This window comes from Blennius ocellaris (genome assembly GCF_963422515.1).
Source record: "Blennius ocellaris genome assembly, chromosome: 16".
In the NCBI taxonomy this organism is placed as follows: domain Eukaryota; kingdom Metazoa; phylum Chordata; class Actinopteri; order Blenniiformes; family Blenniidae; genus Blennius; species Blennius ocellaris.
In genome coordinates, this window is record NC_137665.1 from 5,514,812 (window position 1) to 5,532,051 (window position 17,240).

At 41.9% G+C, this 17,240-nt stretch overlaps 1 protein-coding gene across 8 annotated transcripts; it reads right to left on the bottom strand.

Moving 5' to 3' along the window:
- Positions 1 to 1,699: 1,699 nt before the first annotated feature.
- Positions 1,700 to 16,692, bottom strand: rhot1a (ras homolog family member T1a). Of its 8 annotated transcripts, none has more exons than XM_080511473.1 (21): positions 16,330 to 16,692; positions 14,206 to 14,264; positions 14,010 to 14,091; positions 13,802 to 13,845; positions 13,669 to 13,722; positions 13,528 to 13,580; positions 13,106 to 13,214; positions 11,444 to 11,545; positions 11,059 to 11,157; positions 10,430 to 10,538; positions 10,153 to 10,273; positions 9,790 to 9,874; positions 9,450 to 9,595; positions 9,193 to 9,293; positions 8,964 to 9,094; positions 8,596 to 8,679; positions 8,334 to 8,456; positions 8,042 to 8,244; positions 7,477 to 7,517; positions 7,199 to 7,321; positions 4,059 to 5,392 (listed from the first exon to the last, which is right to left on the bottom strand). In XM_080511473.1, exons 1-21 carry the CDS (start codon positions 16,364 to 16,366, stop codon positions 5,274 to 5,276), a joined length of 2,025 nt encoding a protein of 674 aa, XP_080367599.1. In that variant the 5' UTR covers positions 16,367 to 16,692; the 3' UTR covers positions 4,059 to 5,273. The 8 variants fall into 8 exon arrangements, with proteins under 8 accessions (XP_080367605.1, XP_080367603.1, XP_080367599.1 ...); XM_080511474.1 differs by lacking the exon at positions 4,059 to 5,392 and adding an exon at positions 6,123 to 6,273; XM_080511479.1 differs by lacking the exons at positions 4,059 to 5,392; positions 7,477 to 7,517 and adding an exon at positions 1,700 to 2,899.
- Positions 16,693 to 17,240: the final 548 nt, after the last annotated feature.

A 17,240-nucleotide genomic window follows, 5' to 3' on the forward strand; every position in this document is an offset into this window, starting at 1 on the left:
ACTTCCCCCAACTGGTAGCAACCGTAAGCATCACATTTTGTTTAAGGCTTCTTTTTCTTTTCTTTTTTTCCTAATTAGTTGTTGCTGATGAAGGGCGTCATCAGAATGAAATGAAGTTGAACTACACAAGAAGACTAGTTTATACATACTGTGTGTCTCTGGAGACCCAGGAAGCAGACAGTTTCATGGCTCGCCAAAGGTGTCCCACCCACTCTTTTCTAAGAGCTGCTGTCTCTGCTGCCTACAAACAAACAAACACACACACGCACAGGCAGCAGATTTGGAGGCGATGTTGACACGACTGTGTCTCAGTTAGCACCATAGGGCCGCCGCACTCGGCCCCCGGCAGATTGAGAAATCAGTCATTCAAACCACACCTCTAACTCACCAGCACTTTCCTCTTTCCATTTGTCATAATTATCTCGAATATGAAGCGCTTCTTGTCAGCTCTGAGGACTTCTCGCACAGACTGCACCTGGCACAAAGAAGTGGACAGATGTGAACGTCTGGGCAGAAACAAAGCAACGGCAGTAACGGGGGTTTCAGCAAACAGTAGTGACTGCAGGGGGAAGTAATCTCTAACGTGTAAATCCAAAGTACGTCACTGAAAGTAGCATGACAACAACCCTTAACATTCATGAACCATTTTCAGCCAATGAGTCCTGCAATACACATATAAAATATATAATACATATACCATTAAGAGAATTTGTGTATCAAAAATAGCTTGCTTACACTAAATATTGATCTGTTCATGTTTAATTGATTTCAAATGGATTCTTGCTTTGTTTTAAATGATTTAACCTGCATATTGGTCATCATCATCATCAATAAGGCAAGTATGAGAAAGAATGGTGAAAGTATACGGAAAATATTTATGGCTACATTTCACATTAATAGGATTAATCTGCTTGAATAAGCATAAATCAAAAGCTAAGGTTTTTATAGTCTTTCTTTGATTATACCCGGTCGATAATTCTCATTTCTTACATTCATGGGCAATACTAAATATGTTACTTTCCACTAATACTGTTCAAATTTGGAAAAACCCAATTATAATTTTTTTTAAAAAGTGAAAGACTTACTGTGTATATGTAGTAATAACCTCTCAAGTGTGACTGTGAAGGAAACAAAATAAATAACATAAAGGGGGGGGGGTGAAATTTAATATGCTGTAACCACATATTTATTAAAAACAAAAAAGCTTTGCACAGTAACAAACGTGTACTTACAGCTCCACCATGCTTCTCGGTGTAGAAGAACAAAGTTGTGTTTTGAAGTCTGAACCAATAAGTGACCCACCAGATTTTCTAGACACATTGACCAACGTTATCATTGTTCACAGCAATTCGAGTAGCAGAAAAATCTTCCAACTCACCAGAGAATCTTTTCTTTTCTGCAGGAAGCCCTCAAATAATAGCTTGGTCGCATCTACAGACATGTTTGTCCTCAGCCGATGAAACTATGTGGCTGTTTGATGTTAGTCTACCCGTTTGTGTGGCTTGACTTCCTCCTCCCGAGAGTCGACAGCAGAATCACTTGCAGTTTCAGCCGTTCACTCACTTCTATATTCTGCTCCTCTAATGACATGGTGGTTTGAAAAAACAAAAAAACAAAAGCTGATAATCCAAAGTTTATTTCACATATTCTGCTACTGCCCTGTCACAAATCCACAACAACAACAGCAGTGGGTGTAAATGTCATTTATTAACAGATATTTAAAACCATTTTGTTTTCCCTTGATAAATCAGCTGCAAGTCCACTGGTTAGAACTTGTGCAGCTGTGTTGAATAATACCATTTTTTTTATTGTAAATGCCAGAAAAGAAGAGAGAGAAGAATCACTTCCATAGTTTTAAAGTGGGGAAGGTGGTGCTGAATAGCTGCTGTTAATAGCGTAAATTTCAGTTCCATGGTGCCTTTTAAGTTCATAAAAATATAATAAGGGGGGGGGGGGGGAACGCTCTATTTCAAAACCAGAAAAATAAAACCGGGAACAAGAAAGCCATAAATGATGCGTCGTGAAAGACAGCTCTGATAATACTACATACAAAAATACATGAAAAATGCAAAGTCCTCCATCTGTTTTGTTGTGGTGCTCCAAAAACAGACAAGAAAAAAAGAAACGGGTTAATAAATTAACACTCAAAAAAAAAAAAAAAGAAACAAGTGCATGACGTTCATGACCCTTCTAGTGTTAGATGTGGTGCCGTTGTGTCCTGCCACTTCCTGTTGGTGATGTGGTCCACAGGTGGAACCCTAAAACTCTGGAGGAATACATACGGAATATACTGCATATACATTTCTATAAACAGGTTCGAGTCCCTTTGTGGTGCATCTGAGCGCACATGCCTCTCTGGTTTCCAAATATTCAATTAATTGTACTGACCTGAGTGAAAAAAAAAAAAAAAAAGAGGACTGGATAAGCTGAAATCCTCCAGTGTCTGACCTCAACTAGACTAAAACCAACAGATCACACAATGTCAGCATTTACACACCGAGATGAAGAGGCGAAATGTCAAAAGTAACCCAACCTTTTCCCCACAACAGAACAAAACAAAACAAACACTCCCAATTGAAAATGAAGCCATCGTTTTTCTTTTGTTTTTGCCAGTGTTGCATTGCGACAGAGGGATGATGTGGAGTCGGGGGGGGGGGGGGGGGGGGGGCGTTGATCAGCCACAGTCTTTTTGAGGCTTTCAGGTTCGTGGGGGGGGAGGGGAGGGAGGGGCAGAGTCAACAGAAGGACCGGGGAGGAATTAGTTGCCCTCATGCTGCCCCATCACCGTTGCTTTAGAAGTGCTCTGTACATGGCGAAGCCCAGCACGGCGAACACGGTGGCGCCGACGCTCGCCCTCAGCCAGAAGGTGGAGTTCTTCAGGTCAGCCTGCGCCATGTGCCTGTGAGTGAGCAAGAGAGAAGGAAGAAGTGGGGCGGGGGCAAAAAAAAAAGAGTGAGTGGGAACAGTTGAAAATACCGCAGGAATGGTTTCTCAAACGACTAAACAAAGTCATGTGCTTTGTTAAGTAAAAGGTTCCTGATTCACGACGAGAGAAATAATCCGAAAATGCCTATAATTTAGAACAGGAGTGTCAAATCTGTGGCTCGTGGGCCTATCTGGGTCTCATGTGGCCTGCATGATAACCTCAAAGAATGAAAAAAGTTACATTTCGAAATAGAACGAACTGCTGTTTCTAGTATATTCGCTGAAATCAATCGGAAGGTGAAGGTAAATGAGGTATTGTTGAATTTGTACTGAATTTCTTGCACTGAAGAGTGTTCAGGTTTTGGAAAAGGATATTTGTTAAAAGTAGACTTTGGCATTAAAGGTTATTACACTGTCATTTCAAATGTCAGACAACTCAAGAGCAAACTGTGGCTGCCAGAATGAGTTTGACACCCTTGATCTATCAACAGTATCACAGGCGTTCTCTTCACATCTGGTTTTGGTGATTCACATTGAAAGGATAGCAATTGAAAAGTGGTTAAAAAAAAAAAAAAAAGGAATAGCCGGGGTCTTTGAGAGGTGGCTCTTCTGAGTCACATCAACGAGTGGTTCAGATCGATATGGTCGAGCCCAGGAGGCGTCTCAGGAGAGGATCAAAGCTAAAACGAAGGATCTATTATCTTTAAAGTTCCCGTGACACCTCCTGGCCTCTCTTACTCGGGACTTAAAACTTCATAAACTGCATTTATATTGGCAAAAGCACAAACGGCAATGAACTACGCAAACTGCAACAGAGGGAGGTCGAAGCAATGAAGGAAGCGGCAGGAAAAGAGAGAAAGAGAGACCGAAGCTTTCTGTACTGATTCACGTCGACTGGTTGTAAAAACCTCTGCAGCAAATATGAACTGACACACAAAACCACCAGTGATCCCAAGAGACTCAAAACCAGCCGAAAAACACCCGGACGGTCCAGCTTAAATGTCAACCAAGACGTTTGTTTTGTCCGCATCCACATAAAAAAACAAAACATTTAACTCCATATCCTCTCTTCTCTCGTCGTTACCTTTCCAGGGGAGTCTGCTGCTCAGCGGAGGTCTCCATATAGATGGACCCCTCCACGTCTGAGACGGCTGAAACCTGCAGCGTCGGGCTGAAACCCTCCTCCCACAACCTCCACCCCGGCCCGGCAGCCTTCCTCACAATGTACACAGTCACACACCCGGGCTGTGCTCACACGCAGACACAAACACTGCAGGCAAAGCAGGGCGACACTGCGATCAAATACCAACGGAGGCGACAAATAATTATTTGCTTCCCTCAAATATCTAAATGAGTGATTAAGTTGTTGGGTTTCTGTGGCCCTTAAAATTTTTTTTAAATACAATAACCATCTCTAACAATTATAGGGATTACATTCCAAGTTCTATTGATTTGGTTCTCCCTGGTTTTCTCTGGTCCACAAACATGCATTTGCAGTTAGTTGATGACTGAAGTGATTCCCTGCAAGTGAATTGCCAGGGAGCACTGCATCTTTACCGTCTGGCTTAAGAATCAGAACCTCACAAACCTAAAATGGATTAATAGGTATAGAAGTGAAAAGCCTCTTCTTCCGCCCGTGAGACCAATAATCTATTCATATAAAAGTTGTGTGGGATACAGCCACCACTTTTTCCACATGTAGTCAAACTAAATCTTTAACAAATCTAAGTTTATTGTCTCGATAGACATTAAAATCCAGCTGAAATTGAGACTTTAGGAAGCTGAAACTAACATCTTTTAAGAATTATTACATTACATTTTGATGTAATCCACTAAATGGTTTAGACTGCAACATTAGAATATGCTTATTATATTTTTAAAATCAGATCATGTTAAATGTTTTGATATATGTAGCTCCACCCTGTCCGGTTACCAGCCTCAAAAAACAAGCTTACAGCAGCCAACTTTCACTGCACACATTATAGAAAAGCTGTACAAACCACAGGGCAGCCAGGTAATCATATTACTGAATAAAAGAATCATTATTTTGTTGTTCAAGTGTTATTTCAAGGATATCTTTGGTTCAAAATGACTGAAAGTCGAACTTACTTTCTAACCTTTGTACTGACTGACTGTCATGAGCGTCGATACTTCGGATTATAATAACTTGGGTTGTTATAAAACACCAACACACCAGTCCACCAAAACAAACCATTTACACCCTGAAATGCGACTCATTAATTAAACCTCGCAACATTCAAAACAGCGAAACTCTCCCTTTGCAGTGCAGAAGCAAAACCTTTTCCCTTAGTAGCCATAGATCGCTCCCCTGAAGTCGAGCCATGCCGTCAGTTAGAGAGAGCAAGGAAAACAGAGGAGCCATGCAACACCAGCAGCAGATTAGCAGAGGGTGAACACATGCAGGAGGAAGAGGAAGAGCGGCAGCCAAACATTTGTGTACGAACACCTACAGGGTAGGGGAGAAAAAAAAAGCACACACGCACATACAAAGAAAGGAAATACAAGATAGGACAGAAAATAAAAACTGGATGAAAAACAACGGTGATTGGAACAATGCAATGCAATCAATGTAACACATCAAAGAAACACATTGTGATTGGATCGATCAGATTTGAACACGGATGCATCGAGTCTAAACCCACAGGAGACGCACAGGGAAAATGAAGTAGAAGCTTCTCCCGTGGGTGCAGACTTCAGGAGGGGAGTGAGGACATTTAAAGTGAAATCATCATGCAGTTGTGGAAAATTCAAACAAAGGATTGAACTAGTTTTTCAGTTAATGAGGGAAGAAAAACCCCATGCAGTTAAATCAAACTGTGAAGTTTTCAAGTCTGAATCAAACACAAAGGTGTGTTTCTCTCATGTTGTATGCACTAGGGAGACTGCTTTGTTAGGCAGAGTTTACTGTTTGCATATCCACTGCACGACGGGAGGGAGCATACATCACTGCAGTCTGTGACATTTAAAGTTAAAAACATAAGCTGGAGCCAATATTGTGCTTTTGTCTTTTCTGTTTTATGACTGAAAGCCCCACTGGGTCAACAACTAACCAAATTAACACCTAAATATGAAATTAGATTGAGAAGTACATTAATATGCAATTATAAACGTTAGAAAGAGTAAAATCTCTCAGTATCTTGTGTTCTTTTTTAATTCTTTTTTTAAACATGTGGAAGTGGAGAGTTAGATGGGCAAACACCATGCGTCAGGACATTTCCAGGCAGACACACTGGTACCTCCCTGGCTAGCAGCCGGCGTGTTAGCTGGCAGAGTGCGCTCACACCCGGCTGTGTCAGACTGTACAGAGTGCGGCTCGGCCGGCTGGAGCTGGACCAGAGACCAAAACATCGGGCGTGACTTGTCGGCTTCAAGCCAAAGATAAAGGGAGCGATAGAAATGAGGCTTCGGTGCTGGTAGTGGTACTTTGGAAAGGAAACGATCGGCGTCACCTGCACACATAAGTGCCGACATAATTGGAAAGCGCTGTGAACAGAGATCGACCTTGTGACTGACTGTGACACAGAGACTTCAGCTTCACCTCGCGTCCGGCTCTGGCACGAGGAAATGTCATGCATCGTGGCGAGAAAGAGGCTCGTGAAGGTTTTCTGGCGCAAAAGCCTCGGGTGAAAATGTAGATAAACATAACCGCATGTATGAATATGTAAAAAATACTTAAAAGGAAAATAAAATATACATCTCTTTTGCTGTTTTTGTACAGTTTACTCAACAGCAATCGTTATCGTGGATGATATAGCCATATTCATTTATTGAGGCGACATACGTCACATCATTTCAGCCTTCAGTTTTATGACATTATTGGCTTTATCACATTTGAGTGTGGCTAAATTCATGACATTATTGGCTGTAATTTCATTATCTGTTGACACAATCCTCAATAAAAAGTTGTTTGTGGTGAGCAAAAAATGTAATAAATAAAACACCACTATTGAAGGACTACTATTTTCCCATGGCAAAGCGATTTGCTGAATGCCATAACTCCCATTGAGTTCGACCACATTTACTCTTTCCCTTTCCCGTGCAGTGGATACGCAGCGTAAACGGCCTGCAGGGCACAGGAGCGAAGCAGAGGAGCCGTTGTCATCATCATCAGCAGCAGAGTTAGTGAGCCTGGGGGGGGAAAACAAGGGAAGCTACGCTGTGGTCTCTGGAGGAGGTCTGAACCAAGCATGGGAAACACAGAGAGGAGGAAGGAGTCTACGTTAAAACACGAGGCTGTATTCTAAGTATGGACCTGTTGAAAACGACCCTGCGGAGTTGGGCCTTAATGCTGCGCAGCAGCTCCAACTTGAGGAGGTTCTGACACAGGCAATAGGTGCACCTGTTGCAGGCGCACATGCAGCGAAGACGGGCGTAGCTGCGGAAAAACACAGAAATGTGTGTATTCACCACCGTACAGAGACATCACACGTGCCCGCAAACACACACACACACACACACGGACGTGACCAAGGCTGAGAAAACGATAACTACATTACAGTGTATAACCGCTGGTCTAAATAAAATCACTACTTGTCCGAGAGGAAGTCTTTCGTGCTGCTGTTGACCCCCACCTACGATCCAGGGAGGAAATGAAAGTACACAAATATGTAATGGCAAGTTTGAATCATCCAACGTTTGACTGAATATGAAACAAAGAACAAAGGGAAAAATTCTTGAGTAGAGATTCTGGAGGAGATTAATTCAGGTCAACAATGAAGTAATAAAAATCCAAACTTGTTTGTTTCTGTATTCCTTTGATCACTTCATTCTAAATAAAATCACTACTTCGCACTCAAACACAATATTTAAATTAAAGCCACTCAAGCTCATGTTGCAAAGGATAATGTCCAATGATTTCCATGGAATTCATTCATAAACAGAAAGTTAAGGAGACGCAAGTGTTCATGTACTCACTGACTCATCAAACTGACTCGAAATAAACCATCAAACCAAGTCAACTTTAGGATTAAAGATCAACCTGTTGTTGAACATTAAGCCCTGATAAAGGTAGAAGAGAGATGGAAGTAGACGAGTAGCATAGTGTGGGGGGAAAAAAAATAAAAAGGTGCAGAGTTCAGGGATATGAAATACTCACGGATACATGGCCATGGTGGTGAGTCTGGTGTAGAGGTCTTTGCTGGGGGCCTCGGGGGAGTTGCAGGTGAACGGCTGAGGCGGGTGCAGCTTGTGTTTGCGGCAGAAGTCGTGTGGCGAGACGCTGTAGTGCTGCCGTACCTCGTGCAGGTCCGACTTGGCAGCGATCACCACGCATGGCGTCTTACTGTCAATGAAGTATTGCTGCCAAAGACAAGTGTCGAACATGAGGCGTGCAAAGTGTGACAAACAGACCAGTGGTGGCTTCTGATTTGAAATGGACAACAACACACCTTGTACACTTTTGCGCAGTACTCAAACGAGCGCGGATCGTTGACGTCGTACACCAAGCAGACGACGTCGCAGGCCAAGTCGGCCTCTGACAGGAAGTCAAAATCTGGCATCACTTCGTGAAGCTTGCAGGGGAAACGGATGAAACCGGGAACAGAGCAGATTGAGGGGACATTAACAGCTTTGCTGGGAAAACACAGATTACGCAAGAGCAATCCAGAGATCGGCAGATAAAAACGAGTCGTCCAAGTAGGCATGTCTCACCAGCAGGTATTTCTCCTGACCATAAACGTAAGTCGTGCTGATGGCGTAGAAGGACTTGTGATCTTCTCTGATTCGCCTTTGTCGCTGCAATGGACGATGAAGTCGTTACCACCCAAAGATAGTATCTTAATTCCACAGGTTTCATTCTTTGCATGCTTCGGTGAATTTTGTCCACAAGAGACAAGTCTGGTATGTTGTTTTCCCTCTAAAGAGAGTTATTTTAAAGGATGTTTGTGACCGCAGTGTTTGGTACGTGTCTAAAACAGTATGAGGGCTGATCCAGTTGAAAACATGACGCCGAGTCGGAGTGAATGCTGTATCTCTAGTCCCACAAATCGTGATTAAAGCGTAATTAAATTCCCACCGACCTGCAGGTTCCTGCCGAGGAAAGCCTGCAGGAAGGCGCTCTTGCCGCTGCCTTGTGCGCCCAACACGTTGCAGCGGAAAACACTGCGCTGGGTCTGTTTCTTCTGCAGGTCGATGCGTTTACTACGAGTCACTGAGAGAAAAAAAACAAAACAAGCAAAGATAATTGCAGATATGCAGTTCACACCAGCATGAAGCATGAAAGCAGGCCTGAATATAAATCGGTCTTACCAGTAACGGCAGCCGCTTGCGACTCCTGTTCATAGATGATAGAGTAGCCGAGGTAACCTAAATACTCCAAACTTCGCTGAACGTCTAGGTATGTTGTTAACCTACCGAAAGAATGTAAGAGAAGTCCCAGGAGTCAGACAGTTCAAGAGTCACATGAGTGATATTTATAATATGATCCGGGAGTTCTCAGTGGCAAGTTTGTCTGAAGCTCTGTATGTGTGTGTGTGTGTGTATTAATAGAAGTCCTCCACACTCACGTCCACTGGGAGAGGTATCCCTGGTATGTGATCCATCCCTGTTCATTAGTGCAAACTGTGTTGTTGACATCTGGACCCCAAGGCATGTAGGGAAACACTTTGAACAAGTCCTTCACCTCCTCTGGTGACAGCGCACAATCTCTGTCCTGGATGGTTCCAAGGACAAACATTGACTTTATTCAATTTAAATAGATATTAGAATGACATAAATTAAAAAAAAAAAAAAAGAAAAAAACACAAGGCTAGCCAGAGGAATTCATGAAGGTTAAGCACAGACAAAGAGCCTCCAGATTAACAGCACAAAAATACAAGTAAAGAGGGAAGATTGTTGTCAACGCACTTTGTCATGCTTGTCAAAGACACTCTGAAGAAAGAGGTAGGCATTGTGGTTCAGCTCTGTGGTGCAGTCAGGCGGGATCTTTAACCTGGAATAGAAATGCAGATACCACTGTTCATTTCATTTACCCTGCAGCCGAAACACGCCACAACATATGTATTTAGAACGACAAAATGAACACAATTCAACCATTACAGTACAGCATTTGCCAAGATACAACACGCAAGACCTCACAAAGCCACTCAAGGAGCGGTGCTCCTTCACACGCCTGTAGGGAACCTGAATTTTACTGTGTACGACTCTTTTCTGTACCTTTAAGAGAAAATATAATTGCTAACACAAATGAGTATTTCTGGCTGCACTCACAGCGGGAACAAGTACTCCTGCGTGAGCTCCAGGTCGTCGTCGTAACCAAACCTCCTCAGCACGGTCCATGTGGTCTCGTGTCGGCCCCTCTGTATAAACAGGGTGTGCAAGAACAGGAACCCTACAATTCAGAGCAGGGAGGCAGAAAGAAGGTGTTAATATTGTCCTGAAATGGTGGTCGTACACAAAGATCAGAAAGTGGGAAGCACTTAAGAAGACAGAGAAAGCTAAATATAAAGAGGATGAGAAATAAAGTGCAAGCAGGACCGAGTCAGACCTTTGAGGGTCAGTCCGTTGTCCTGGACTCCATCATTCATGTTTCGCCTGACCACATTCTTCACGTCCTCCAAGGCCTGAGGTGCCAGTGGCGTATTGAAGCATGTTCTCTGTGGATATAGAAACACCATTTTAGTTCCAGGTTTGCTTCCTCTTGTAACATTAATCAGGTTGTCAATTCAGAAAACAGGTGTAGTTATCAACACGTGTAGACATTTTCGATGGATTTATAGGGAGATTGAATTTATTGATCCCAATTCAGAAAATTCCTGAAGAAAAAAAAGGGAGGAAAAAAAACACAAATAATAGATGATGAAAAAATTTACTTAAAAGTATGAAACAGAAGCAACGTGCAGCCAGGGGGCGCCATTCTATAAAAGGTGCTACTATTTTTAGACTTGACATCTTTTCTGTAGACTTTAGAAACTTTAAACCCTCAAGATTGTAGAACCCAACCATTTTAGCTCCCAGGATTTATTTCAAAGGACCTTTTTAAAGATAGAATTATTAGTTCTGCTAATAAAATTAAGTAGATTTTGCATAATGACAAAGAACATTTACAATTCATAAACACTACTGAGTCTGAAAAAGCCTGATCAACCCAGCTACAGGAAGGAAAGGAGGAATTACCTGAAAGAAGTTCAGCTCGTTGTCATTCAGAATGCCGTCGTTGTCCAGGTCAGACACTTTAAATATTCTAGTTAGAGCTTTGATGCACGAAGGCTTCAGCTATAAACACAGAAAAAAAAAAAAAAAGCAAAAGCATTAGTTTCTGCTTTACTAGAGCATTTAGCTTTTAATGTCAAGTATAAACGACAGAAACCCTCAGTGATAATAATTTTCATGACGAAACGATAGCATCTTAGCAGCATTTCTGAATCTTTGAATACAACTCTCGTGAGTCGTCTTACTAATAGTACATCAATGCAACCATTGTTAGCGCTGTGCGGCATCCTCATACTTGTGTAATGACTCATCAAAAGCCTGTTGTTGCAGCGTGCACTACCAGACTCACCTCCTTCTCCTCCGGGCAGTACAGGGGTCCTGTCGGGTGAAGAACGGCCTTCTGGGCGTAGTAGAACAGCTCGGAGATGTTCTTCAGGTTTTTGGCGGAACACTAAAGGGGAGACAAGGTGACAAGGATGTTTGAGTACTCTCAGCTGAAACGTAGCAGCTCACGTATCTTGCACAGGCTTGATTGCAAAATGAATACCCAGTTACACACACACCAAACTATGAATTAAAAATTTTTTAAAAAAACCTTCCCCAAACATCACTGTTGTGTGGTCATTTTCATATTTTCACTGCATTGCATTTCACTGGCTCAAAACCTAAAGGAAACCACATTGTGCTAAATCACACTGACATCTTTTTTTACTGCAGCAAAGCACTGCAAGACATATATTAAAAAAAAAAAAAAAAAAAAAAAAAAAAAAAAAAAGATTGCTCTTGCAAAATGAAGAAAGTAGAGGGAGAGAGGAAAAAAGTTCTGTCAGTGACAGTGGCTCCTCCTCTCTGTTCTGTCAGAGCCGTGAATAAACACCTGGGCGTGGTGGTAAGCTGTTATTTAGTTAAGAAAAGTGGGGATGTTAATGTGCATCGTGTGGCTCATCTATGCCAGAGACCTAAACTCATATCAACACCCTGAACTGAAAGTTATTGGTAAATTATTTCACGTTTATGAGGAAGCGGAGCGTCAAACTAAAAACACGGATAATCTGGGAGAGGGGCTACAGGTCGTGGAGCATTCAAATGATATTTTTAATCATAGGAGTAGATGTCTGTCTAAAGATGAGGAATCCTATCATCACACCTAGATTTCTCTGCAGTAGTCCAACGTCTTTGCGCACAAAATGCCATCTGATTTATTTTATTCTTTTACATCTGTATGTCTTCAAAAATAATCGTAGCAAACTGAAACCATAAAACATGACGGGCGGCAGCAGAAAGTCGCCGAAAAGTCACTTCTCAAGTGAAGAGATCAATTTAAAGAGGAATTGAAACCAATTAGCCAATATAACGGGATTTTTTTATAACGTACGTAAAGATTTGAAAATAAACACCTGCAGTTTTTTATAGAAAACACTACACTTTGTTTCACCCTTGATAAAGTTAAAAAGAATAAACATCATTCCTGGTTCCGGCTGAAAAGTGAGCCGACGGTGATTTACTGCCTCGCATATTTCCCCTTCGCCTCCCTCCAGTCGCGCCACTGCACCCGAACGGTGCCGACTGTGGATGTGTCGAGTCTCACGTCCTCCTCGTCTCCCGCTTTCACCTTTGTAACTGATCCTTCAGAGGCGACCGTGACTGAGCCGTGTCTGGACCGTCGCCGGCGACAGACGAACGTTTCAAACAAACTAACGGAGGCCAAATTCTTTTCTCTTCGCCAGAACAGCCAAACCTCTCAGCACACTTTCAGCCCATCAGTCAGCGGACCTCCGATCACGAGGTTTGGGCGCATAAATCTATTAATGACTCAGAGTAAAGCGGAGGCAGGATGTGGACAGCGGCCCGAGAGCCAATTCGCTCCTTGCAGTATTGAATTTTCAGTAAATTTTTCAAATTGCTTTCATGTACTCAACAGAGCGAAATCTCCAATCGGCCATGGCTCAAAGGATCAAATTATTTTTTCGTCCCCCTCCCCCCCATGCGGGAGTCCCTGTGGATCATTTACCTCTACACAGGTCTCGATGTCCTGGTATTGATTCATGATAGGTAAGATGGTCTCCATGCTGCTGTGCTCCACCAGGTCAGACTTGTTCCCCACAAGAATGAGAGGCACCCTGCGGACAAACCATTTAAACAAGACGGAATTATTAGCGGCAAAACCGATGACTGCTTTATTATTAAACACAGTTATGATGCAAAATAAAAGAGGAATTTCCTGGTTACAGCTTGTCCAATGTGACAAATAGCCAATGTATGCAGTTTAATATAAAATTAAACACAAAATGAAATGAAATGAATGAAGAATTTTGGACTTTTTGGAGAAAAAAAATGTCATTTATTGGCGACATGTTTCATCTAATGAGTAAAAACATTACCAGCTTTGATTTGAAAGTAAAAGCTAATCTGTGGCCTCATAGCCATACCCACCTGCTATCTTTATCTATCCTGTCGTTTATTAGAGGAATCCAGTGGCTCGTAACCTGAAAGAGAAAGCAGAACAGAAAACTGTAAAAAAAACATTGATCAGGACAGACGCATTTGATGAACAAAGACGGACTTCACGCTCACCTTTTCAATCGATTTCTTGTTGTTGACAGAGTAAACTATGCAGATGACATTGGCCTACAAGGAGAGAGAATGTGATCTAAATAAACTGGATTCACACGTCGCAAGGGAGTTTGGAGGTGAGAATTGAACTGACCTTGGAAATTTCTTGATACAGCTGCTCATCTGACTGCTCAGCTTCTAAAAGTGTGAAGAAGTGAAGAGTTTAACACAATGTAAAGGCTTCTATATTAATACACAGGTGAGATTATGGGTACAGTCGTCTTTGTTTTGCTGATATCACTCAGTCACTGTGCCAGTCTCAGACAGCAGTGTGTGTGCGTGTGTGTGTAGGTGTGTGTTACCTGAGTAGTCCACAATGTGTGTGGGCACCCTTTCTGGGGTGACATCAGCTGGGATGGTGATCTCCTCCGCTCGTAGAGGAACCTGCATAACACACGACAACAACACTCAATATTGACAACAAGTCTTGTGGTTTTTTTGGTCAGAATGACACATTTTTTTCACAGAGTGATCTGACGAGAGTGTTAATAAGCGTACCTCGTCAGGAAACTCCTCGCTGACCAGCGACATGATCAGTGACGTCTTCCCCACCTTGGCTGTACACATAAAAGGAAAATCCGCCCGATTACAAACTTCATCTATTGTGTTTTTAAAAAAAAAAGAGCACCCCCTACCGCTGTCAAACAGATCAGAGGAGCTGCGGTCAGGTTGAGGGAATGTCAAGTAAACACTGCATTCCCTCTTCTCTAATTGCCACGTGATAAATTCAGAACGTAAAGAGTAAGACGACACGTGACAGTTCGCAACCTGACAACCAAAGTAAACGGAGAAAGGAATAAATGCTACAAAATGGGCACCGTTCTTGCAATTATTTCGGTTTTCCGGTCTTATTTTTCAAAATGACCACATCACCAACACAGAAAATGCATCGCATACACTCAACATGCATTTCTCATGATCTCGGAGAAACTGACAACCCGCCTACTAATTTCAATTTATTGCATCATTTGTAAAGCAAACAGTAAAATGCTATTATTTACCCATTTTACCGTTTTAACGAACTGAAAATATTGGACTTCTCAGAAATTGGTGATCAATCTGACATCATCAAGTTGTTACGATGTGGCACTTTATACATTTTTCAGAATTTACTAACACATTTGATCACAATTCCCCAGCAAAAAAAAACAACAATTTAGACCTCCATTATTCAGGTCTGCTTTATATTCCAAGTATGCTCCAAGAAACAGCATTTTGATTCTCCCGCTGTCTTGTACATACTGACGAACTGACAATAAATATTAACCGAGTTAATAAAAAGCCTGAATCATGTGTAATAGAAGCCGAAGGCTGCAGTACCGCTCCCCTCTGCCAGCTGACTAAACCCCCCACCCCCCACAGTCTGAACTCCACAACACTCAAGTGGGCACGTAGCAGCCTGGCAGAAGTAGCATCCCACCTAATGGGGCCATCTAGGCCATCCCACAGACCCACAACTGAAATAGAAATAGTCCTGGCAACATGTGTGCTTTAATGAGAACAAACAGACCAGGTGAACCGTGGTTGGCTGGATGCTCTCTGGTGCCTTTCCGGCTCAACTCTGCTTTTCCTTTAGAGTCCACGGAAAGGTCAAATTATTGTAACAGCACACAGATATTTAGACACAATCCCCTGTGCCAACGAGACTCAGCAAATGTTTAGCAGACGGTACCCAATCAAGCAAAGATTTCTGGAAGAGAAGGTCAGTAAGGTGCAATATTAATAAAAACACGCCACATATACAGGTGCATGTCAAAACGTTAGCCCACAATGCAAGACAACTGTGAAACCTCGAGGTTTTGGATTTGTCACACATGGAGTGAAACATTTCAATTATCTAAAAAAACAACAACTCTAATTTAGGCTTTTAAATAATGAAGTGATATTTAAAAATGTATTTTAAAAAAGCATCATGGCCTTCCTATTTTTTGTCCTGAGGCCATAATTATCAGAATTACAATAATAGTTGGGCTTTTTTTATTGAGATGTGGCTGTAATTTATTCATTTTCATTACATTCTGGTTGATTTCTGTAAATGAGTGATAACAATATGAAATAAATTACTTTAAAAAAAAAAAGGTTGTGTACACTATGCACATTTTAGGAAAAGATACATCATGATTGCATTTAGTTAGTGGGTCAACAAGTTCAGAGTACATCTGATAAATTGTTAAAATGTTCTTGTTTGCAATCAGGCAAAAAAAGTTCCCCTGACTTACAAGATCAAACATGAACCAAATGAAGTTAAAAACTGAAGGTTTTTATATATATATATTCTTGGCTTTGTGATTGTCTTGTTCCAACCCATTCATAGAATGAGCATATTTTTCAGGGATTTATTGTGTTGAGCTTTTAAAGAGAATACATGTATGGCAGCTTTGTATCCCAATGAAGAAGTAGTCAGAAAACACAGACATGACAGCACATGGAAACACTCGTGAGGCAGCGATCACACACCATGTGATAATTATTCTTCTCTGATCGCCACGCAGGAAACAAAAGTAAGAGAAACTCAGAAATGCCACCAGTGTGCTGGAAGCCCCTCGTTACATTACCAACCGCTAGCCACTAGCATGTTAGCTCCAAACCTCCCAACCAAGAGGATTAATAAAAACTACTTACGTTCTCCGACAAGCAGTATCCTCACGTCCTTCCTCATGTTTCAGCTCGTTTGCCTCTGCAGAAAGGACTTTTATAGTTTCATGTAGTCGCCGGGATGCCGTCCGCCTCCACCCCCGGTACTTTACCTAACGTCGGGCCCTGCCTGTCAAACCCTCCGCGCCTTTGTAGGACAAAACGGACAGAGACCTTTCGCCGCTCCTCCGTCTTTTCTACTCGCTTCTCCTCAACGTGAGCGCCGTGACCTCAACAGGAAGGCAAATTAAACGGCCGCACAGGTGGCATATCTTTGTATTTTCTCGATAATCGCGCTCTTTAGGGTGCTCGTATGGTTTATCGCAGAGGATGTTTCACGAGCATGCCCGACCTCCAGTACCGGGGAACTACGGCGAGCCGGCCAGGACAAACCAGGCTTGAATTTTGAACTGCGTTATACTGCCATCTGCTGCCATAAAAGCGGAAGTGCAATACTACTACTACTACTACTATTACTACTACTACTACTACTACTAATAATAATAATAATCCCAGAGAAAAATTCTTAGTGTTGCTTCACACAGAATAGATTATGATAAATACAAATCAAAAGTCAGGATATGAAATAAGACTCAACAGTGACTAACATGAATGTGGAAAAATGGATCAACTATTAAATGAATAACTTAACAGTGCAAAGAAGTATTAAGTAAACATCTATGTTTACATCAATATCTTTTCACAAACCTATAAAAGTTCAAAGAAAATCAAACATTAAGAATATCTATTGGTGACCCATCAAATCTAATGAAAGATGTAATCTTTAATGCTAATAAACTTGCTTTTACTGTTACATTACTGATGTCTCGACTTGGCTCCTTGTGTTCTGATCATCTGTGAATAAATTAGAAACAAGGAAAAGAAAGTTAATGTTGGTT

What these genes read in the sequence shown, in the direction of transcription:
- rhot1a (XM_080511472.1), bottom strand. Translation starts at nt 16,366, where the DNA reads ATGAGGAAGGACGTGAGGATACTGCTTGTCGGAGAAC. An exon ending in GCAAGCGGCTGCCGTTACTG is followed by an intron (nt 9,095 to 9,192) that starts GTAAGACCGATT and finishes TTTTTCTCTCAG; the next exon opens with TGACTCGTAGTAAACGCATC. An exon ending in ACTGCGCAAAAGTGTACAAG is followed by an intron (nt 8,245 to 8,333) that starts GTGTGTTGTTGT and finishes TGTCTTTGGCAG; the next exon opens with CAATACTTCATTGACAGTAA.